At 40.5% G+C, this 25,307-nt stretch overlaps 1 protein-coding gene across 3 annotated transcripts in view; it reads left to right on the top strand.

Annotated features, from left to right (window-relative positions):
• Positions 1-25,307, top strand: part of FGFR2 (fibroblast growth factor receptor 2) — an 80,229-nt gene that overhangs the window by 40,473 nt on the left and 14,449 nt on the right. For 2 of the 3 annotated variants that reach the window (XM_035891552.1, XM_035891550.1), the window contains 4 exons: positions 8,305-8,495; positions 11,061-11,205; positions 13,399-13,595; positions 22,950-23,101. In XM_035891552.1, the coding sequence (XP_035747445.1) occupies positions 8,305-8,495; positions 11,061-11,205; positions 13,399-13,595; positions 22,950-23,101 (685 nt within the window). The remainder of the gene's footprint in view (positions 1-8,304; positions 8,496-11,060; positions 11,206-13,398; positions 13,596-22,949; positions 23,102-25,307) is intronic. The other variant, XM_035891551.1, reaches the window with a different exon arrangement.

The following is a 25,307-nucleotide window of genomic DNA, read 5'->3' as shown; positions in this document are numbered from 1 at the left end:
TTTAGCTATGCTGTAGAGCTATCCAAAGAGACAGATGGGATGACATCAGTGGGAGCTTTGCCTGCTGGAGAAACTGTGCCATTACTTCAAATCAGAGGTGAAGGTGGCGAAGCCAAGGACAAAGAGTTTGAATACACCTGATTAGTTTTTGTAGAGATTTAAAAAAGGTACTGCCTTTTACTTGACTGACCTTGGTAAGTAGGAGGGCTTAGGTGGCACAAGGAAGTTGGATGGGGTGGCAAAGGCTTTGCTACAGGTAGGAGGCTGGCTGCTTCTGGTATCTGTGACAAAATTTTAGTCTTTAGAACTAAAATACTTGATAGTCAATGTTAAAATGTTTATTTTTATGAGAAAGTATTCAATGACAGCAGGGAATGTATGGAGTCTGGTTCCCTGCTTGTCTCTGTTTATGCTGATTGCTGATACTGGTCCACAAAACAAAGCAGAGGTGGGTGTTTGGGCCTAGTAGTTGGCCATGATGAAACATGTGACACACCAGCAGAAGGAAATGCCGCAAGTTTATGTAGAAGACTTCTAAATGTGAGGACAGAGGGCATTTAAAAAGTGGTTGTGGAGGAGGTTAGCCCCTCATTCCCATCTGCATGAGCAGATCCCTGCGCTGCTCCAGGCCTTGCTGGGTCCATTTGTGAGGGCCAGGAGCTCCAACTGCAATGATAGCCCTTTGAGCTCTTGGCCACCGAGATGACTTCTTTGAGTAGCCTTGGGCCAATAGGAAATGCTATACATGGAGACTCCTGCTGTACAGGAACACTGAGTAGTATGAGTGTTTGTTGGCTAATCCCTACTGATAAAAGATGCCAAAATTTGTAAAGCATGATTTCATCAGGACTGGTGATGCTGGTCTGATCCATAAGCTGTTCTGCTAGTCTGCCTGAAAGGTTCCTGTTCTTTATCAAGCGTTCTTGCCAGGGATGGTCTTTATCTCTTAGTTTTTAATGACAGTGATCTGTTATGCCTTAAAACATCTTCTGATTTTGCAGAGTTTGGGAAGAGAGCATTCCCGCAACTTGCAATGAATGCTACCTTGGGGTGTATAAATTACCTAAGAAGTGATGATTTGAGGGATGTGTATGTATGTACATATAAATGGAACATGACAATTCAGCAGTACTTCTGAATTGGCTATAAACAACATGCAGTGCTTCATATTACGCTGAAAGGAAACCAAACTGACGTGCAGCTGGTAGAAGCTGCTCGGCTCCTGGCTCATGTGTATATAGTGCATGACGTTAATTAGAGGTGTTTTGCCTACACCTGCTCAGCTGTTTATGATCTTTTGAAAGAGCCGCCAGCACTCAACCTTACTCCTCCACACCATGGAGCAAATAGTGGAGTTAGCAGTGTTTCCCTTCCAGCATTTCATAGAGCACAGCCCCCCATAGGCAATTGCTTATTGCTGGAGAAAGGAAGTGAAGGTTTGGCTTGGCCCATGTGTAGAAAGCTACCTCGAAGGAGGAAATTCTTGTGGGGACTCTGACATCTGTTTGGTTAGACCCCTCCTACAGCACTCCACCTAGGCATGGAGAGGAAGTGTAGTTTCAAATCGGGTCCTTTGTATGAACTTGAGTAATGCTGGATTTATAAAGAAATGTGAGTTGCAATTCCTCATGCCTTGGCTGCTTCTGGAACTCTCCTCAAAAGAACTCTCAGAGAGCAATAATTAATCCAGCCTCTGAGCACTCATGAACTGAGGCCAGATTTGCAGCTCGTGTAGGAGGGATCTTTCATGAAGGACAGTGATCCTTGTATCTCTCCTTCCAAGCTGCTTCCTTTGCTGTTGGCTAGAGCAGGATAGAAACTTGAAAGGTCTTCACTCTCTGAACTGTGAGGGATTGATAAACATTTAATCTTTCTTTTAATGTATTATATTTAGCCCAAATAGGTAGTGATCAGAGACTGATATCCTGTGGTTGGCCCAGTGGCTTTAGTAAACGCCTTCATCCTGTGGTAGGTATCCACACCATCAAAAAACATCATCAGAGTCAGCAATAATAGTATGTATGTGTATAGTCTCAACAGGGATGCAAAAAATTGAGTGTAGAGACAGTGGCTTGCACAGGTAGAGAGTGTTCTTCTCTCAAACTGTGGCTGAAATGGTTGTTAGTGCCAATTCTGAGAAGAAATGATCATTTCAGCTTTGAGGTGGCACGGGGTGCACTGGCCCTGTGGGAAGCTGGAGCTGTACGCAAGAGGTTTCACCTTCCTGTCAACTCCGTGCAGCAGTTAAGTCACCTGAGAAGTGAGTGTACAACTGCATTTTCTGTTGGAGCAGTTTTGGTAATTCCATAGGTACAGTTTGGAAGAGGGCACGAGGAGACAGCTCTGGGTGTCCAAGTCCAAGAGATGGGTGACGCCATTGGCTTCTCACTCCACGAGGCTTGTCTGTGGTTCAGTTGGTGGCATGAGGGCAGATGTGCATCTGTTCGTAAAGTACCTGCCAAGGAAATCTCAGATGTGACGTGGTGTTGGATAGGAGAGGACACACACAGTTAATTCAGGGACAGAGCCATGTAGTAACACATTCCTCTACCAGTAGTGCTTCTCCCTGAGCTTGGTGGCCTTCAGGGACCTCCTCTGTTAGGTACATGGCTCAGTGGAAGTGGTGGGAGAGTGCTGTGTAGTACTAGGTGGAGATGAAACACAGGGGAGAAATATTTCAGTCCCAAGTGTATGATGATGAAAAAGCTGTGACTGATGTTTTTGTCTGTTTCTTTGTTTTTAAAGGCTGAAGAGTCAATCTTGCAAGTTTAGGTTGCTAAGCCAAGGCAAGAGGCTGTGACTACGGTCTGGCCTAAAACACTGTAGGATGCTTTTGAGACCCATAATTTACAGGATAATTAGCATTTTCCAAAGCAACAGATGTTGCATAGTCAGAAGGAGGGTGGCTGGCAATGGGCAGTGTTTTCACCAAACAGGCTGCGGACTGCTGCTGAAGACTTTCTGAGCTCAGAGTCAGGCAAAATAAGCAACTAGGGCTGAATGTGCTGTGCTGACCGGGGCAAGTGAAGAGGGCATGGCGGGTCTGTGTTTTCAGTTAAGCCAGCTGGAACTGCTTCATTTTTTATTTGGTGGTGACTGAATACACAGAACCTCTGCTAGGGGCTATCGATCCGGAACGGTTACTGATGCACTGAGAGGTATCATTTGAGGGAGCTCTCTGTAGCATCACAGTGGCAACCAACTTCTTAGGAGTCAGTACGTTTTAAAACTGGTATAAATAAATGTGTCTTGTTTAATTAAAAATCATGGAAGAGAATTCAATAACTTTTTTGCTCGCCATCCCCCTCAGTTGAGGATCTTTCTGTTGTCCCCCAAACTCATGTTTGGTCTTGCATTTGCTATTCAGCTTTTATTTTCCTAGACTCACTTGAATCACACATTTGCAAGGAGAGGAAACAAGCACATTCAAAAGGAGAAAATAAGAGTAATTTTTTTTTTTTTTTTTTTTTTTAAATGAATCAAATGCCTTATCCAAAGCTCATTGAATTCCATGTGAGTTTTTCCTCTGACTTCAATGGGCTTTGGTTCTGGCTTTTAGCTCCCATGAAAGGTCCTGAACTGTCTGTGCTGGGGTGACAAGGAGGCTTGGATAGACAATTACAGAGCTCTTCCCAGCCCCTGGCACAACCAGGTTGCTAAGGAGACTTGGCCTGGAGCTGGGCCTCAGAGCTCACCCCTTCCGGGGTTATTGTCTCCTCTCCCTTCCAAGGCACTCCAGTAGTGGCAGAGCCACTCTTGCAGTCACAATATGCTCCACTTTGGCCTCTGGCAACAGCAAATCCTGCCTCACATCTTCCTCTGCCGGCATGCTTGGCGAGCAGCCTCTCTTCCTGCAGATTTTCCATCCCTGCACCCCCCACAGTAGGACCAGAGTGGTGGGATTGCATCTTCTGGGCTCTGTTGGCTGTGAAACTTGGGGTTTGGCCCTTATTGCCCACCTCCGTACCACAGCATCTTTACCTCATACATTTGCATCATGACTTTCCTGTCTCTCTCCTCCCTGATTTCCCTCAGTGTTGGCTGCAAAAAAAAAAGAAAAAAGAAAAAAAAAAAAGAGGAGATTAAAGCCAAGGATGGGAGAGATGAGGCCCTTTTATAGGAACCACCTGTCCAGGGACTTAAACTTCTTAAAGAGCCAACTCTCAGGACTCCTTGTGAAGTGTGCAGGCTCCAATAGTCATTCCCAGGATAGTTCTTACAGTCACTTCTCCATCATCTGTGCAGGATGGGTTCCCACCCATCTCTGGGTGTCCTTCAGGGCTGGGAGCTTCCTGGGCAGCTCCTTCCATCGTGCCAGTTTTTCAGAAACTTGGAATTTTCCAGCTTTCCTGGATTCTTTGCAGTTTTCTCTCTGGAAGGAAGGTATTCTGAAGTTTTAACATTTAACAGGCTAAATGGCAGTTTCTTCTAAGCCATTGGGCAGGTCTCTTTGTCAGACCAGTCTTTTCAGATAGTGAGTCTGTTTGTCTGTAGATAAGCAAGGAGAATTGCTCAAGCAATTCTGAGCAGAAGCGCTCAAGCCCTGGGCACTTTTATGGTGGTGTAAAATTTAGATGCTTGTAGCCTTGAACATATGATATTCCTCACATGAGCAATCATTTTCTCTCTGCCTTTTGTAGGTAATTGACTCCTCAAATGGGGATGATGTTGGTTTTGTATCTAAACTGCAAGTTGGAGAAAGCAAGCTGGTGTTTGTCTCTTAAGGTGGGATCCAGCATTAAGCATGCTTTCTCTTTAAAATGTATTATAAAGCTAGACCTCAGGAAGAACTAGAGTAGAAATGAAATGCAACATATGGAGACTTATACATAATTATCAGTTTGGCTCAATTATTTTCAGATCAATATACAGTTTTTCAATATATATAATGTTCTTCAAAATGTGTAATGATTTTCAATTTAAAACATTTTTAAACATCTGTTACGTTTCAGTTGAACCAGGAAGGTCTGTTTAAGAAAGCAGGGCGTATCTATGAAAAGCCTTGTAGACCTGTATGTAGTTCACTACACAACTAATATTCATGGTAATGAAATTAGTATCTACTACTTTTTATGGTCCTTATAATGTAGTGTTTAGTATGCTTGAAGACAGCTAATCTATGGGCTGATCTTCTGTATTATACCATATGCTCTTGACTTGTTTTTGAAACATGTTAGCAGTGAGAGTGAAACACTAAAATTTCAGTGGTCAAATGCTAAAGAGCTATTTCTTGAGGTTCTGATGCTATTCAGTATTAATGAGCAAGGGGAATATTGAAATCAGTAGGGCTACAGAGCTATGAGACTGGTTGCCAACTTGTTTTATTTGAAAATACTGTTTGTCTGAGTTAAATAAGTAGAGATGTATATGTTCATTATAGTTTAGTGATGATCCTGATTATTAAGTTATGTAAGGCTAATGATAAAATTAGTTTTACCAGCCTTTAAGATTTTTTTTTAAAGGCAACTTTGACTCTTTTGCTAGTCTTTAGTAAAAAAGAACATGTCGTTTCCATCTAAGAGTAGTGTAGCCCGTTGTTTGAGTGATGATACCTGCTTACAAATGTAAAGCTAGTATTTTAAATGCAAAATAGTGATGTGAGATTTATGAATATGGTTTTGACAGTACCTGCGCTTAAGCAGAGTCTTTAGGTGTGTGTGGTTTGCAGAGAAATAAGAAAGACAGGATAGCATCCTGACATGACTATTTCCAAGAAGTGATACTGTACAGAATTATACTTGGTCATTTGTAATTAGTGGAAGTTTCTCCATATTTAGTTATTTTCCCCAATGCTGAGTGTGTTTCTTGTGGTCCTTGGACTCCAGCATTGTCATGAAACCCTGCTGAGCTTGCATCATGATGGGTCTGCATTGTTTGCCTGTGTGGGCACAGGAATACTCCCTTCTGCTGAAGTGGGGGAGTTGACGAGCACTAATCATCGCTTCATATGTCAGAGGGCAACTAAAGCTTGTTTTTAACACATTTACCCTTAGTGAAGAAATTTCACAAGTTACCTATACATATGCATGCACTTTATTTGATTTTTTTTTTTTTTCTAATGTAATTTGGGACCAAGAGTGTAATAACTTTGCTTTTGCTTCTTTGCTTTGCCTCCTCCTTTTTGGTAGAGGAAATGTTTGACAGTGATCAATAAAAGATTAAATCATTGATGGCTATTGGGATAAACTAAACACATTTTGTGTGTTGATGCTGGCATAGTAGGAACTTTTCCAAGATGTTTCAGGCCTCATTCTCTGGTTTGTTTAAGGGCAGAGAATAAGGTCACAAAGGAAATCAAACCCTGATGTGGAGAAATGAAACATGAGGCCTACTGACTTCTAAAAAACATTTTAAATAACATTCTCTAAGGTTTCATTTTATACTGAAGGCAGCTGTAATAAGTTTTGGAAGATGGTGTAAGGTTTCTATTAAAGAGAGATTTTTGCTTGCTGTTTTTGTACCTAAATGAAGGAGCAAGGGAGATGGAATTAGAGTTTATTTAGTATAAGGTGAAAAACTCAAAGTTCTCTCCAGAACTGTAAAATAGTAATTCATATGTTCTACTGTAATTCACAAATTAAAAAGTATTAAACTATTCCTGATCTTTGAAAATTACACACATAGCCATGGAATAATGTAATAACTGCAACACAAATGCACTTCTGCCACAAGTAAAACAAGACTGCTGTGTTGTAATATGCTGCCAGCATAGCCTCATTGAATAAATTCCCAATAGATGTTTGCCACATGCCAGATATATCAGACTATATAAAAGATCCCATTGTTCCATGGGCATCATTATTTGCTATTACACTTGCAATGTTTGCTTGTGAAACAGTTTATTCGAAACTAGTATGTTTAAGAAGGAGCACTCGATTTGAAATTCAGTTGATTTGGCTCGTAATGTCAAAGCTTTTACAGTGTACAGCCTCTAAAAATAAATACTTAGGTCCGCTGGTTTTTAGTTATCTTCAAAAGAATTCCTGGAGCAGGGGAGAACGGGCAGCTCGGGCTGGGGCTGGGCAATGGGCTTTTCACTTCAAATTCTTATGTTGAAAGTATATAGGTCAGTATTAACTTTACATTCTTATAACAAGAAACGGACAGAGTTAATTTGCATGAAGAATGTGGCGAGTTCCCAGCTAGGCTGATGAAACTGCAGTTCTCTGAAGGTTTTCTGGGGAGGGTGGTATCGGCTGTCATGCTCGCTGGATAATAAAGAAATTGGGTAACCAGGGTTGTCATTTTGAGGACTTCCTTTTATGCAGTGTTTGAATGAAAATTTTTTTTATGCTTTGCCCACTTGCCTGTTCCAGCAAAAAAAGGCTGTCGGTGGCCCTGGAGGCTGAGGAGCTGGACTTGTGCCCTGCACACCACCACATTTTTAGCAGCTTTTAGATCAGGCTTAGTGAGGGTGGTGGGAAGCTGCCTTGCTGTCCCAGCTGAGGGCAAGGACACACATCGATGCTGTGCCCAGAGGCTATGTATATTGCAGCCACAAATTGGGCTGGGAACGCTGGCTGTAGTGGCTTTCTAGATACCCAGGTGAGACAGGGTGCACTTAGTATGCTCAGTGATATGTGCCTCACCCAGAACTTTTGACAAATGCTTAAGCAAATCCATAGATGAAAAGCTCTATTGGCTCACATTAAGTATGTTGCAGTTTTCCAGAGAACTCTCCGTTTCCCTGTGTCCTGCTCAGAAGTAAGAAAGAACTAGTATTTCTGCTGCTGAGTCTCGGTAAAGTCGAGAACAGCTATCGTGGCAGTACTGGTCCGAGTGTTTTGAAAAGTTGAGCTGTCTGGTACATGAATCCTGCATGAGGAGTTTCAGTGCTGAGGCTTCTGCTGCTGGTTTTGAGAAATTCCCTTCAGTTTATTTTAGTATGTCAAATTAGTTTATTAATTTAATCAATAATCTTTCTTCCTAACTTGTGGAGGTTTAGCCCAATTAGCATGTTTCAAAACTCAGAGGTACGTATTACAGTAGCTCCAAAAAAAAAAATAAATTACTTAATTCTTGATGAGTTGAACTATGAAAAATGCTTAAAGTTTTTAAACAAGGTTTTTCCCCTCCCCCCCAAACAACTATTCTTCAACGAGTGTAGCGCTCAAGTCCTCTACTTTGAACTGTAGTTTTTGTTACACATTTTGGCTGCAGTGTTACTTCGGCAGAGTCAGCCAACAGGCTTACAGGGCTTTTTGGCTCGAGTTCACTTACAGTTTTCTTGGCAGCTCTGCTTATTTGTGCATCTTTATTTCTCTCTCTCTCGATCCTTCTCTCTCCCTCTCCCCACCCGAATAGAGCGATCACCGCATAGGCCCATCCTCCAAGCTGGCCTTCCAGCAAATGCCTCTGCAGTCGTCGGAGGTGATGTTGAGTTTGTCTGCAAAGTCTACAGTGATGCTCAACCTCATATTCAGTGGATAAAACATGTAGAGAAGAATGGCAGTAAATACGGACCAGATGGACTGCCATATCTTCAGGTTTTAAAGGTGAGGCTTTACAGATGCCGGCGATGGTGACAACTTCTTTAAAGCATTGAATTCATTTGATGTAAATCCAAGAATTCTGAGGTCTGAGCTTTTGAAAATGGCAGTGTTGACGCTACAAATGAAATAATGAGATAGATAAACATTTAATTGTCGAAGTGCTAATTGTGCAGCTTTATAGACACTGGTTTGATCTTTTTTACTTCCTTGAAGAAGTCCTTTATCTCTGAATGTTTCAGGCATGACTTACTCAGAAAAAAGTGAAAAACCCTCTTAAAGAATGTCATTGACATTTATGTATGGGTCGAATGCATCCAAAACGTACCTGGGACAGTCTGCTCAATTTTTCACATTTCTTCAGCCTCTTTATTTCAAAGTAATGTGACACCTGCTGCCAAAATTTTGTTGGTAGGATTTGGTTTTCTGGATGCTGAGACTCCAGAGATGTCCATTTTTTGCCAGTGTATTGATGGTGTGATTCCTGCCGGTGGATGTTTTGAGCAAGCCTGACCAAGGAAACTCCAAAGTTTTCCGAGCTGGGTGGTGTTGCCAGAACTCAGCACATTGGCAGGCAGGGCAGCCAGCTCTGTACCATGTTGCTCCACGCAGCTGGTGTACCAGCCCAGGTGCTTTAGTGATATTTTGGATTCAAAAAAAAGCCAAACAAACAACAAAAAAAACCCCAATCAAACCCTCAATGTTTTGATACTGATACCTGTATGAAGTGGAAGGTGTATTCTTATGACGTGTTGGTGGTGGGACCGTAGACAGATTGGTGTCCATTTTGGGCAGCAGTGACGTTGTTCTCCTGTGTTATTGGTCTATTCTAGCATTCGGGGATAAATAGTTCCAATGCTGAAGTGCTGACACTGTACAATGTGACAGAGGCGGACGCTGGAGAATATATTTGTAAGGTCTCCAATTATATAGGGGAGGCCAACCAGTCTGCCTGGCTCTCTGTTCTGCCAAGTAATCAAGGTAACAATGTTTTTTAAAGCAAGCTGGATGTAGAAGCTGGAAAAAATGGTGCTTTGGGAGACTGCAGGCAGCTTGTAGGATAACTCTTTGGCCTTGTGGTATATGTGTAATCCTCCTTTGGTGATGCAACTGGTATTACACCAGCAGCCATGGAAAAATTCCCACAATATTCTGTGTGTACCATAAGCACGGGTTTCTGATGCTGATCTTTATTCTCTCTTGTGTTTGGTGTCTTCATGTCTGTGTGCTTATGTCCAGTTTTGTTGTTAATTCTGCATACTTTGCAGTTCACATATAGGGTACTCATTGAATAATATAATTTCAACTTAATTAGTGTATATTTATATATATACACATATGTGTGTGTATATATGTTTGAAATGTTCACATAAGTACCCACTGAAGCATAAATAAGTCAGATCGGTTTAGTCACAGCTTCCCATGTCACCTATGACTGTGCAGGGTGGGAGCGTTTTCCAGTCATTATTCACCCATTATTAACTGGGTAATAACCCATCAATAACAATAAAGACTGGCAACAATGTGACTACAACTCACAACTAAATTTACTTTTAAATGGTCTGGTAAAAACGTGGTTTTTTCCCCCTCATTGTGTATTTCAAAGTAACATTTTGGAATGGAACAGAGACAAAAAGCAGCAAACAATAATTTCTCTAAATCTCTGTCATAGAGACCTTGACACTGATGCCCTGCTGCACCCATCTTGGGACGGCTGGAATGGTCCAGGTCTAAGATTTACTCTATTTGTATGAGTTTGGAGGATCACTGATATGCTGATTGATTTGGTGCATAATGACTTGTCATGCCAGACATATAGCAAGTCTGGAAGAATTTCCAGACTTCTTTTTCCATCTCTAAGATTTAGTAAAATATACTTTATTTCCATATCCTGGTTCTTGAACCTTTGGGGTCCAGTTTTTCTCCACATCTCTGAGCACCACAACTTTTTTGAATGAGAGCTGAGATAACTTGCACTGTACTTCTAAGCAAACCACCAAATATTACCAGACTTCAGATTAAAATGAGATTTGGCAACACTGCACAATGTACAATATTTAAGTGTAGTGTAGCGGATGATGCAAGGACCATACACTGCTTAAGACAGCTACTAAGTTGTGTCTTTCGGAGCAGAATTTACCTTTTTTATTTTAATCCTTTCAGAGTATATTTTTGTATTAAATTCTTTCCTCTGAAACAGGTAACTACATGTGAAGGATCCCGCATTCTGTCCTACTTTGTTTTCTCTTTGTTTTTCTTTCAACTTTCTTTTATTAAAAAAGAAGGGAAAAAAAAGAGCTTTGTGGGTTAATTTTTCCATGTCATTTGATTGCATGCATGTTTAGGTGGTGAGTTTAGGTCTGGTGAAGGGTGTTGATTACTTTCTGAGGTGAGCTGGGACCTGCTGGTAAACGCCTTTTGGATGAGGGATTGTGGATGGGGAAGGAGCTTTGCATCTCTACACCTCTGCCCTTACAAAGTGCAAAGCCCTGTGGCTCCATCTCCCTATCCACAAGAATTCTCTGAATGTCTAGCTTTTTCTCTTGCTTCCCTCTTTTGTTTTTTTTTTAGGCTGCCGGTGTTAACACCACGGACAAAGAAATTGAGGTTCTCTATATACGGAATGTAACTTTTGAGGATGCTGGGGAGTATACATGCTTGGCGGGTAATTCTATTGGGATATCCTTTCACACTGCATGGTTGACAGTTCTGCCAGGTATACACTGCTCTCTTTCTGTGGTTTTTCCTCTTTCCCCCTGCCCCCCCTTGTTGATTGCTGCATTAGCACGGCTTCTGTCTCAGAAAAGGACTTTATTACAATGATTTTTTTTTTTAAATATGGTTGTCTCAAGCCAATGAATTGTTTTTTCACCTATTTGCAACTCCAAAAACTGAACAACAACAAAAAAAAGGGGGGTGTGTGTAGATAATGGCTATTGCACCTAATTGAAATATTTTTACATCTGTTAAATGTTCATCAGAAATGCTAAGGAACTGCATTCCTTAGCACTTCAGTGAGATAGCTGAAAATCAGCACATTAATCATTGTAAACTTTTTCAAGAGGAGGATATTCAAAGTTTCTTATGAAGCTTTGGTGCTAATTTGGCCACAGTCATGTACTGATTCATTAAAATACCTGAGCTATTCAGTGTGCTTAAACTCGCTTTTACCTATGATCCAAATCTGTTAAGGAAATTCTAATTTTGATGCCAGCATATCGTGTACAGAAGCAGTGCCTTCCACATCTTGGGAATCAGCTCCGTGCATCTTTAAACATTGCATGCTCTAAGAAAACATGTAGTCATTTGCTTTTAACTGCAAAGCATGTCTTGCTGTTCTGGGGTTGATGATGTTTCTGTCCTTAAAAGAAACAAACATCAATGTGCATATTGCCTGAAAATTGTTATCAGCTGTTAGAAGATGTAACCATAGTTGGTTTTGACATGAGTCAGATTTTCTCATTTATAACTGTTGGCAGCTGCCTTAGGAGTTCCTTTGAAAAAACATGAATCACCTGAAGTTTGCTGGTTCATCTTGTGCTTACCATTTATTAATTGTTAATCCTAAGTTAAAGGTACGAAACTTGCACGTGCATATTGCTGAGGTTCATATTATGGGAGTGAAATGTTCCCACTTTCTGCAGAAAATTTCTTGCCCTTTATTAATATGTATTGAACAAGGGAACTTTTATTACATCTCACTCTTATGTGAACACCGAGCCTGCGTGGTCTGTCACCAAGCAGGCAAAGCAGTACTTGTGTAGAGCTTGCTTCTGCTAGCAGTGTTTGCAGTTTTGCAAGTGCTTGAACAGCATTTCTTTAACCGATTTTTCTTGAATGAAGTATTTTTATAAGCCTAGAATGAGGCACGTGAAAATTTCAGCTTGAATGTGCATTGCTTGCAGAGTGACCGCTGATTGCTGTGGAATGCTGTTTATCTGGGGGATGAATCCCAGATAAAGGGATTAGGGACAGTGTTTACACATATAACTGTCTCAAAAGGTAATTTCAGAATGGTTTCAATCAGAGTAACAGCTATGTAGAACCACTCCCACTAAAATCTAATCTCATAGACTGGTAACCACTGATGAGGTTACTTGAAATACACAGTCCTCCCAAAAGAGAACTCATTAATTACCGTATTGCAAGCAATTCAGCTTTTGCTTCCGTTATGGTTTTTAATCTGCCACTGGGCTCTTCAAAGGACCTCGGGGGAGTAGGGCACCCGGCATGAACTGCAGCAAGTTAAGCAGCTGGGTCCTCGAAACTCTCTTGAAATCCCTAACCTGAGTTTAGAAACATGATGAGGGATTGATTCATCCTGCCTTCCCCCTGTACTTTGAGATCCCAGTGAAAATTTTGGATAAACAGGCAATGCAGACTCAAGCCCAAATGTCTATTTGCGAATTTAGGCACTTTTCTTTTAGACTAGATAATTCAATATTTTATCTTCAGGTGTGTCTTTATGTGGTTAAAAAGAATTACAGTGCTTTTGAAGTTTGACTTGAGCAACAAAAAGAACCTGAGCCTAGTTTGAACACTTCCGTTTTTTCTTTTCCCCTACAACTGTGCTTGATTATCCAATATTTCAATGTATACATATCTACTTACCTAGGCAGGCACATGTATGTGTCTATACACATGTATGTGTCTATATATGTATGCATACATGCACAAGCTCACACTCAGTGGCAAACTGAGAAGTCAACTCGGTGATCTAGAAAGAGGGAATTACTCTCAGATTGCAAGATGGCCTAAACATTCACAGTGTTCTGTATGTCACACAGTCACTGCAAGGATTGCTGACATTATACCATTTGAAGTTGTTCCAAGCACTGTACTAAACTATGCCTGTACCATGTGCTAACTCTGTGGCATGATTGTTCCTTCCTAAAAACTTCCAATCCAGCTCCTGAAAAAGAAAAAGAATATCCGACATCACCAGACTACCTGGAAATAGCAATTTACTGCATAGGGGTCTTCTTAATTGCCTTAATGGTGCTGACAGTCATCCTGTGTCGCATGAAGAACACCGCCAAGAAGCCCGATTTCAGCAGCCAGCCTGCCGTCCATAAGCTGACAAAGCGAATCCCTCTGCGCAGACAGGTAACAGAAAGTAGATAAAGAGTTTAAAAGACTTTTACCAAACAACTAGGCCAGCATGTCCTTCTGATGAAGTCTTTGTAAAGGGGAAAAAATTAAGGATTATACCAAACTGCAGTACGGGTGGGATTTAATCTGGCACCTAGGAGACTGGCTTAAGAAGAAAGTATATCTTAACAGAGCAATGTGTGTTTCAAGGCAAGGAAATTGGGGCAGGGATGTTAGAGGAGAAATGCAAAAAAATGGAGTATGTTCTGTATTAGCAGGCTATAGATGGAAAAAAAATATTTAAAGTATTTTGGGGCCTGATCCTACAGCTCACTGAAGTCAATGGAAAAATTTTTACTGACTTAATGGACTTTGGAACACAATCCTATTTAATTATGTATTTATAATGTTTCTAAGGCGACTATTATTGTAGTAACTAGGTACCAGATACAGAGAGGTATTTTTTTCAGGAAGAATTCTGAAGACTGAAGGGAGGGAATTTCATAGCTAAGCATCCAGAAACCACCCCAAAATAGAAAAAAGACTGTAATAAAGTAAAAATAGGGGAGCTACTTTATTAGATCTCAGTTTGATTAAGATGCTGGTGCTTTTGAGTGAGAAACAAAACCCAATGTCAGATTTAAAATGCACACAACAGCATTGCATGAAATACATTTTACAATTGCTTGTGGCTGGCAATGAGGGTTTCTGGAGAGGGCAATACCATGAGCAACAAACCAGTTGAACGAGTAACAGGACTTTGGCTTTGTCACAGGCCACCACTTGCCAAAACAGCCTCCATTCCCACATACCAGCATCTCTTGAAAAACTTGTTTCTTTTGAAGCTGGAGTTAATATGTTTTGATTTTCTTGCAGTAGGTCTTCAGGGTAGACCTCTCTGAACCCACCAAATCCACCCCCAGGTTTCAGCCCTGCGAGGTGGAGGGGGGTTGGCATCTGAGGCTGTGGTTCACCTCATTATTGAAAATAGGGACCATCTGCAGGGGTTAGATCTGGGCTCTGGTCAGGGGGTTTAGATCTGAGGGTTTAGTTTGGGTCTATCTGCACCATGAATAGGTTGTGCAAAATTTCTGCACTTTTTTTTTACAGCCTGTCCAGAATATTATCACTATCAGAGTAGTACATGTACTTTACAAATAGTTCTTCCCTGTGGGTAAGTGTTTAAAATTTAGATGCACTATCACAAGAGGTAGAGCTTGGTCTTGGGATTTTGAACAGTATTGCTTTTTTTCTGAATCCTTGTTTCACAGTTTCTGAATCTCCTTCGTTAAAACCACTACAGAGTAGTAATGCTTTAGTCATCTTCCTCTGAACTGAGGTGTGGGGCATGAACTTTGTCGGATCTGAAAAATATTTGGTTTGTTTTATGGGCAAAAAATGTTAATTCTTTTTTTTTTTTTTTTTTTTCCCTCCTGACTTGGCTTTTGGTAATTTTATGATTTTGTGCATTTGCTTGGAAATCACTGGGAAGAAGAGGAACTCTTGACTCTGAATGTATCAGAAAGAGTGATGAGAAGCCCTCCGCTGATTTCACACATCTCTGTGGCTAAAAATCTGTGTAGCTTTCTGGACAAAGAAGGCTTTTCAAATGTTGTGTACTTAACCAGAGAGAGATACATATCAACTGCTTAGATAAAAACATTTATTAGATTTTTGCCTGAATATAAAAGCATCATAATGACTCAGAGATCAGGTGACGACATAAAAATACCTAGGGTTTGGTGTGAGCTCAGTTGTGTCAGTTGGAAATGGTTCCTCGCGGGGAGAGCGTTATTTCATTGCGTGTGACAGCAGTGCCAACCACTGCCCTGAGTTTAGTTATTTATCGTTACATGATGCAATATGGACCTTCTCCAAAGCTATTGTTTGCACAGAGGAAAAAATCTCTGCCATACAGCATTCTTGTCAGATAGGGTTTATTGGTTTATTTTGGTTTTCTATATTTTCTCAGAAAAAACGTCTTTTAAAATTTGGAATAATTTTTTTAAAAACAGTGTACGTTTGAAAGTGCGAATCCTATTTCAACCCCTAAGCAAAAATTCCACTACTCTCATTTCTCCCAAGTACTTTTTTATTAACAGGAGTTTCTCTTTGAAGAAGTCTCTGCTTTTATAACTTTATAGAGGAAAATGTAACTACTATAACCTTAAAAGAAATCTGCATTTCTGTTTTGATGATTTCACTGGTCATTTCACTAATTGTATTAGCTTGCAGAGGCAGGATGAGACGAGCAGTCCCTGAAGACTTGCTCATCAACAGTGAAGATTCCTTAATTTTTCAGTTAGCATCTTCTTGGTCTCTAAGGCTGCAGCAGTTGTTTAATTTCTGTGTCTTTTAAAGCTGGTTTTGGATTTCAGAATTTTTGTCACAAATTAAGAGTTAAAAAATAATCCAGGAGGTGTTTCATTTAATGGGTATGTGTTTCTGGATTATTCAACTGTTTGTTTTGTTGTACCACCAGGCTTACTTTTTTGTTTCAGTTTATTTGTATTTCAGAGGATTGTATTTAAAGCCTGGTGGGGGTTTGTCACTAAATCTTTTGATTTATCTGGTGATCACAGAAGGTTCTCCACTGCCTTTGTGCTGTGCTTTATGTGGGAGGAATAGAGAAACTGGCCAAGCTTTGAGAAGATGGGTGAGAGCAAGCAGGGGAGATGATCGTGGCAGGTAAACTGTGTGAGCTGGGTAGAGATCTGGGGCTAGGTGATGGGATTTGTTGGAATTCCAGAGAAATGAGGCCATAGATGGGGGAATTCTTGATATTCTTTTCAAAGTGCTCTGCTGCTGGGTCAAGCTCCCTAAGGATCTGGGTATGAAAATAATCCTGGTTCACAAAGAGGCATTTGCATGACTGTGATGCCATCTTGTCTAAGCTGGATAAGAGTCTTGCTGAGTAACATATGGTTTGGTTTGCAGGCCTGGATTCTCATACACTATTTAGTCTGAGCTACTACAGGACTTTATCATTCCCCACATGCAGACATTTTTTTTCCTGCCAAAACATGGTTCTTTTTGCATTCATAGGAGGGGTCATGATCAGTTCCGTCCCCCTACAATCCTCAGCCTCACTAGGATGTGGTAGTTGGTTTTCAAAATAAAAAATGCTTGCAGGAAAGCCAGCAAGCAGTTACTTTTCTTTATATAAAAACAGGGCTGCAGAGCTCTGTTGGCATTAGCCATGTTCTGCATAGAAGTACCATCTTGCATGGGAGTGGGAAGAAGTATTTGTAGGATTGAACATCACAAGCCGATTTGCAGTATAGGCTTTAGGTTACAGGTTCACTGAACCAAAAGGTAAAGAGTAGTCTTTAATAGGAAGATGTTTTTAGAACTTTTTTTTTAATTTAACAAATAAATTACAATTAAAACGGACAAAAAGACCGTGCTGCTCTAGTGGTTATAGAAGGTCCTATCTCTTGTGACTTGCCCCAGTCAAAGTCAAGTACAAGTGTTTGTGATCACTAGACCATTTCGTTAGTTCTATCACAGTTAATCTGTTCAAATTTGGACCCCCTCAACTTGGTCGTATATGTGTGTCTTAAATAGGGAGGAATAATTTCTTATGCTTACTATTTTAAATACATTCCCATTAATTTGTATCTATTGCGGCTGTTGATTCTAACCCTTCATAAAGTTAGTGAGCACATTTGTGATGAGCAAAGTCTGATTGGTTTAAAGTAAGATTTAGGCTTACCAAGCAAAATAGGTAATTCAAAATGATGGTGGCAGCTGGAACCTGAAAAAAAGTAATCTGGAACAAGTAAAGTAACATAGTATTTCAGGTAGTATTGAGCTGTAAAAATATCATTCATTTTAAGGAATAGACCCTGAAATACAAGGATTAATACACAACTGTCAGTAGGATAAGTTGCAAGGAATTTACCTTAATACCTATTTTAGTTCATTGCTTTATCCTTGGATTTCTCTGTAAGGAAACCATCAACTTCCTTAGTAGTACTTGTGTTATTTTGCTTTGAGTTTCAGAAGGAGTGCTTTTCATTAAGGGGTAGTGCATGTGTTTTAAAGTCAGTATTTAACATTAAGAATCCTCACTTTCATGTAGTGCATTTAACCTTATATTTTCCTAGATCTGGTCACTCAGATGGACGGTTTCTATCAACAGCTAATAGCATTACTTACTAATTATATTTATATACATATAGGCATATGACTTCAAATTAACTTCATAGCAGAGCCTTCAAAAAGACGGATAATTATAGGAAATAGCTGCATGGGTGCTAAAATCTCAGGGCATGAATACCAGAACTGACAGATCTAGGTTTCGGGATATGGTATAAATCGTCATGGAGGAAAACACCCTTCATAATCAATTACAGACAATTACACACTGCTCCACAGCTGATTTTGCCACATGGCATTAAAAGAATCCAGCAAAGATTCATTTGTTTTAAATGTTCTGCTGCTCAGAAGTCCTTGTAAAGCACTATCTCAGAGCTTATTAAATACAGTGTGTTGGCCAAAGGACAAATATGTTGTTAAAATGGGAATATAATAACACATTGGTGCGTGAGGTTTGGACACAGTGGGCTTTTCTCCTTCTGAAGTGCAGATATAGAGCTAAAGATCTCTCTGAGGTACTTTTCTTGGTTCTGGCCTCCTAAAAGGAGAAGGGAAGCACACAAAGAATTTTTTATGGTGGAGGTCTACCTTCCTGTTGAGTTTAATGTATACCATTGTAGTCCTTTCAGTGTTCTGCTCAAGTCAAGCTGACTTCTGCCTTCCTTGCTTTAATTAAGCACTCAAAATACCTTCTTAGTGTAGTGCCATCACTGAAAACAAGCATCACCGACAGAGTGAGTAGACCTTGAAGAATCCACCTACATCAGGTAGCCTTCCTTGCTTCTCTGCCCTGGCTCTGCTTTGTTGCTTTACCTCCAAGAAGCCCATGCTGGTGAGCTGGGTGATTGCCCAAGAAGTTCATGCATTTTGACTAGATGTTCAGCTGCTGCTTCTTGGCATCTGGTAGACCCACAGTGGCCCTGGAGTCTGTATATTTGACATACAATTATAAGCTTGCTGCAAAAACTGAGTATGGCCTCTGTTATGCCTGTGTCCCATGTACCCTGAATCTTTGCATAACTGAAAGCAAAAAGAGCATCCATGTACCTGAAAGCAACTCCACACACTGAAATGTGGGGTTCATGGCAGGAGTGTCACTCGTTCTTAAACCTGCATGGTAAGGGGTTGGAGAGCAGTGCTACAGATGACAACGGGAAAGCAGCAGGCTGGAAAAAGGCTTTCTATATGTTGCTACTTAAATGTATACACCTAGATTAAAGTTGATCGTGTCTTAATGACCTTGGAGTGGGTAGGGTTTTCTTCATTGTTTTATAGTGCCCTCTAAGGCAATGAAAAAAGATGCTTAAGGGATGAGTTCAAAGGTTAATTCTTTGCTACTGCAGAAAAGGTGAAAGGCCATTTTGAAACGGAATATCTCCTCCAACCATAGGCCATCCTGGGTTGGCTTTGTCTTTTCTGGAGCAGATTTTTATAGCCCTTCAGCTCCTGTAACTGTACTGCTCCAGTTAATCAGTCAGAAGAATATTCCCTGGGAGTGTAGTCCATTTTTCTTCTCCCAGGCACCGAGTAGTTCCTCTGGATTTCTCATCATTCTTATCCACATTAATGCACTTTGGTTACCTACAGCATCTCTGGCCAATCATCCAGTTACTATGTGAAGTAAACGTGCAATTGTGTTAAAAGGCAAATTGGCAGAGTCTTTCACCTGTTTTTTCTATACATTATTACTATTTAAATTCTGTTTGAAATGCATCACCAGAGTATTTAAGTTCATTGTAAGTTTACATTTATAGGCATTAACCATTCTAAGACTGCTGAATTGTGAGTTTAAGAGCTAGTGAAAAGATGAAACTCTGGCTGGGATCTGAACAGTGTCTAATACAAATACTGTATTCATGAAAAAAAAAAGACCCCAGAACATTTTGGGCCATTTCGGCTACGTAAGGGGTATAATCTAAATTTTGCATCTTCACTTCCATGCCTTCCTGATGTCCTGATGAAAACAATGGCTGTAATGACAAAGAAAGGCAAGAAAGTAAAGGCAATGTTAATAAATAAGAATCAAGACTTGAATAAATATCTTGGTAAAATGGCTGGAGAATAGTGGTTGGACTTTGGAAATATGGAGAAAGTGGTCATAGAGTATTAGTAGGTTTGTGGTGAGAGATAAAAAAATGGAAACCAGAAATAACAGAAAAATTAAATCCAGGGGAAGTCGTGGGGGACAGAGAAGTTGCCACATTGTTCATGGAGATTTGCACATTTCTTAGTGCTGAGCTGGTTCATTTCACGAAGCATTATTTTTAATTCATGATGAAATAACAAAAATGAGGGGGGGGGGAAAAAAAGCAAATGTCTAATTCCAGCCCTGGTTCTCATGTTGGCTTGCCATGCAGCTCCAGCAAGTGTGTTCCCCCCTGTAGACTGGGCATGGCAGCATCTCTCTCAAAGAACTCTGTTCAGTGTTCATTTACTGATTTATTTAGAGCTACATAGTCTGCCTTAATAGTAGTTTTCTTTTTGTATCCCAAGTGGTCACCACATTTATTATCCTAGAGGAATGTGTCGGGTACATACATTTGCTGAAAGTAAATATTAACATTAATGATGGTGGGATGAACGAGGGGGAAAGTGGTCCACCTTTCTTTTTTGAATGGTAACCTTATTTGTGCAGTTATACTCGCTTGTTCCATAGACACCACATCTTGCATGCAGAAGCTGGTGCCTCTGATATCAAGAAAGGTCTGTCAGTTGCAAAACTGCTTACCAAGGTTCATTTTTTTTATAGCAATCCTTAACACTTTCTTCCTTATGAAACCTCTTTCCACTCTCAATCTCTGATCTTAGAAAAATGTGTCAAGAAGCCAAACCTATTTGATGAGATGGGTTGGAGGTTGTCTACCTGCAAAAAAGAGCTCTCAAACAAAACGGGTGGTCAGAGTCATGATGAGAAATTTGTTTGAGAGCCTTACGCTTGTCTTGTCAAAATACATCGTGTAAGAGCATGGCTTGCAAAAGCCTTTCAGCCCCATTCTGAGGAGCTTGAGTAATTCTGTGGGCTCAGACACTGTAATTGTTAATCGGTCTTAATATAAAGGAGCACTAAGTTGGACTTACGAGGTGTCATAGAGACAAGAGGATTTTGTGTTCATATCACTGTCACTGATTTGCACTTTAGTGCTATTAGGATCTCTTTGCTTATAAATGCTTTTTTTTAATCTAGTTATAAGACCTGTGGAACAAAATTGTAGCCTGGTGACATTTTACATAAGCAAACCTGGTGTCAAAGTTGACTCCAGGTGATGAGGACAAAGGTCGAGAGTGGTAGGTGTTCTGATGCTCTAGGCTTCCAGCTTGGGCAGGGTCCCAACAGTGCTGGCTGAGAAACACCTCCTGCTGCCTGATGTGAGGATGGGTACCGGCGATGGCATTGTGAAACAACCTTTGTCTTGCCTTGGCCACCAGATTTGGGCTTGGCCAAGACCGTCATGGCCTGAAGAGAGAAGGAGGATTCACATTTAAAGGACAGGAAGGCTGACAATACAAGCATTTTTGTTTTGTGTTTGTATTCACTTGAAACTCTGAGGTCAGCAGGCTGCTGCTTCCAGGTTTGAGGAAAGAGTCTTATTGAAGATACACCATTCACATCAAAACAAGTTTTGTTACTTGGATGGAATAGCTGCTTCCTTTTTCAAAGCAGTTATCATTAAGTACCTTTGATGCTCTAAGGAAAATGTTGTTGAGGCTGATGAGAAATTGTACTCCACAGTGAATTACATTTCAAAGCATTGGACATTAAATTATTTTTAGGAGCTCTTCTCCCATTGCCTGCAGAATCTTTAATTAAGAATGTAGTTAAATGAAAACTTAAGTATCCCCCAATTATTGCAATAATTTTTGATGCTTTGAATATTGAATGAATATTGTCTAACAATAGAGCATCATAGAATCATTTAGGTTGGAGAAGACCTTTAAGATCATAACCTAACACTGCCAAGTCCACCACTAAACCATGCCCCTAAGCACCACATCTGCCTGTCTTTTAAATACCTCCAGGGATGACGACTCAACCACTTCCCCGGGCAGCCTGTTCCAATGCTTGACAACCCTTTTCAGTGAAGAAATGTTTCCTAATATCCAGTCTAAACTTCCCCTGGCACAACTTGAGGTCATTTCCCCATATCCTATCACTTGTTACTTGGGAGAAGAGACCGACACCCACCTCACTACACCCTCAGGCTGTTGTAGGGAGCAATAAGGTCTCCCCTCAGCCTCCTCTTCTCCAGGCTAAACACCCCCTGTTCTCTCAGCCGCTCCCCATCAGCCGTGTGCTCCAGACCCCTCACCAGCTTCATTGCCCTTCTCTGGACACACTCCAGCCCCTCAATACCCTTCTTGGAGTAAGGGGCCCAACACCAACCCCAGCATTCAAGGTGCAGCCTCACCAGTGCCCACACGGTCACTGTCCTGCTCCTGCTGGCCACACTATTCCTGATACAAGCCAGGATGCGTCTGGCTGCCTTGGCCACCTGGGCACACTGCAGGCTCATATTCAGCCACCTGTTGACCAGCACCCCCAGGTCCTTTTCCACCAGGCAGCTTTCCAGCCACTCTGCCCCACGCCTGTGGCATTGCACGGGGCTGTTGTGACCCAAGTTTTGGGAGCTGGTGTGAGATAATCCAACATTTCCTACACAGTAATATGCATGTAACCTTGATCATTGGCACTGATGAAAAAATACGGGAGCCTTCACAAAAATAACATTTTTCAATTAAAAATTCAAAATTTCAATTTAATAGTAACACCCAAAAGTACAAAATTGTGTGCTGATTTGGGAAAAGAAATGGAGACATGGACAACTAGAAGTGAGTGGAAGAAGAGGTTATTGGTAACCTCTGCTCACAGTATAAGCTGCCCACTTTGGTATCTCAGGGTGGCCATGTAAATACTCTCAGTTGATTAAAAAATATTCATTTAATAAACAAGAAAAAAGAAAAGTTTATTTAATTTATCTTCTGAGTGAATGTATTAAAAATGTCCAGGGTATTCAACCTATGGGACAGAGTTACAGCTTTAGCAGCAATTAGAGTCAGTACTGCGCTTACAAGGGAGGGTAAATGCGTGAGATTAGTGTACTGGAAACAAGGCTGTAGGTTAAGCCACTTTTTCCCAATAACCCTGTTCTGAGCTGGCTTGGTTATCAGGTACTGCTGTTTTTCAGATACTGGGTCAAGATTACATGTCTGCCTTTTTTTTTTTCTTTTTTTCTTTTTTTTCCCTTTTTGCATCTTGTATTGCAACAACAGGTGTCAGCTGACTCAAGCTCCTCCATGAATTCCAACACACCTCTGGTGAGGATAACTACTCGCCTCTCCTCTACTGCCGATGCCCCCATGCTGGCAGGAGTCTCGGAATATGAATTGCCAGAAGACCCAAAATGGGAGTTTCCAAGAGATAAGTACGTAACCTGTTTCTCTTAAAACTACCTATACATGCCTGAAAAACATGACACAATATGAGAGGAAACCTCTTTCCCAGTGTCTCCCAGGGTTTCTTTAGTTAAAAGAAAGTCTCAATTACCTGAACCTCCTCTGAAGATCAATATCCAATTCAATTATCTGAAATCAGTCGGTTTTTAAATAGAAGATGCATTTTCTCTGCCTGTTGTTTATTTTCAGATTTCTGGTAGGTTTTCAGATACCCTGCTGAAATGTAACTCCTCTGTTACAAAAGGAGTGAATCTGAAATGTTATTTCAAAATATATATAATTTAGAATGGGAGAGCTGTCCAAATACAAGCATTGTTGAAGGGCAGTTGAGATTTCCCCAAGCAATACCTCTGTACATTAAACCATGTGTCTTAGTTGAAATAGTAAACTTAATTGTTGTAAAATAGGTAATAAAATATCATGTAGGAGATAGAAAAAGTCTAGAATATGGTATTAGACAGCCTTGTCTTCCTGTCAGGACCTTCTGGGTAGGATTTTTTATTGTTTTTATAGTAGTCCGTATTAATGGAGACAATGGTTTTCAATATAGTGGGACATTTTGCATATTGTGTACATATATGTACAAATTCTGTGACTTAGAAATATTAAATTTCAAGCAGAGCATACTGAATGTTTATATATGCAAATTCATATGGCTACATAATATTTTCTTCAGTCTGTCAACTAACATGTAAAATGAGCTGCTGAATAATTAAAGCTGTAACCATATTTCTTAATATAAAAAAGACCTGTAAAAGAGAGATAATATTAACATAGGTAGAACCATGATTATATATAAAAGTTAGTACTAACTTTAAGAAGCCTTTAGGTGGCTTTGAGAAAATAAGACTTTTTATTATGATCAGTTATCTTTCAAAGTCCGGTGTTGTAACTTTTGGATAGAAGAGCTGTAATTTTGAACCTTCTGACAACTGTTCTGGAAATTATTTTAATGATGTAGCTGAGAACTAGTGCAAAATGCTGTAATTGCCACCTGCAGTATTCTAGTCAACAGTGGGGGCCTGTATATGTACTTCTGTCAGCCCATACCCTGGAGGGATACACTAAATGCGGAAAATTTTAGAGTGCTAAACATTTAAAACCAGCATTCAGCACAAATGTAGGTGGAGCAAATTTGCAATGAAAGGAGGCTATTTAGAGGCAGTTTATTAGGTTGGGGGGCAGGAGGCACACAATGAGGGGTTTGTTACTTTAGTCCTAGCAGGGCAATAGCACATAAATTAACCAGTTTCCAATGCAAATGTTTGTTCTCTGCCAAGATCCTAAATTCAATTTTAGTTCTGGAGAAAATGCAAGATGACCTCAGCATAACATACACTGCCTTTCAGTCTTTGCACCTTTTTAAACTCACATTTGCTTTAGAAACCAATCCAAAACAGCTTGAGGAATTCTCACCGAGGCAAAGACTGCATTTGACAAGGAGTCTGCGGGCTGCCCTTGGGAGGAGCCACCTCTCACTTCTGTCTTGTGCCTGGACAGATAAGCGGGGTTTTCAAATCACTTAGCCTGGGTCTTATACTCTTCTGTTGAGTATGACAACCTCTCCCTGTATTTCACGGGAGAAGACAGAAGTGCATGCTTTTAAGAATGAGTCCCTACGTATATCATGTCTGTGAATCCTGCCGTTGACCATGGAAAGCCAAGACCTTAAGAACTCGGTTATGAAAATGCTTATTCAAATCTGGCCCTACACTGGATAATGTCAGCAGCATCAGACCTGCCAAAGCACCCTCCTGATTTCTGCCTGCCGCTGCTTCTGGAGTATGATAATTTCTGTGTGTTACGGAGCCTGAATGTGGCCCTTAAGCACTTACAGTGAAACCAAAAAGACTTTGCCCAGAGGCTTTGAAGTTTCTTTATTTTATCTCTTTATCCTCCTAAAGTTGAGATCAACATCTCTGTGTCTGTATGTTACAGCTGAGCAGATTTTGCAACCCGGTACATGCTCCATAAAATGCATTTTGTATAGCCCAGTTAATGACCATTCTTTTTGAACAGTTTCTTACACCGATACTGTGACTATAATTGAGTTTCAGCCTGGGCGCTGCAGACAGGAGGCATCTTCTGTTACCCTTATACATGACATTTATGGCATCAAAGAGCCCACAGCCAAGAAACAGCCTCTGTGCTAGACCCAGCTGTGGGTAAATAAAG

The sequence above is a fragment of the Egretta garzetta genome, unplaced genomic scaffold, assembly GCF_000687185.1.
Source record: "Egretta garzetta isolate BGI_Z169 unplaced genomic scaffold, ASM68718v1 scaffold393, whole genome shotgun sequence".
Classification (NCBI taxonomy): domain Eukaryota; kingdom Metazoa; phylum Chordata; class Aves; order Pelecaniformes; family Ardeidae; genus Egretta; species Egretta garzetta.
Note: the sequence above shows the minus strand (reverse complement) of the source record. Positions and strands in the feature narration are given on the sequence as shown.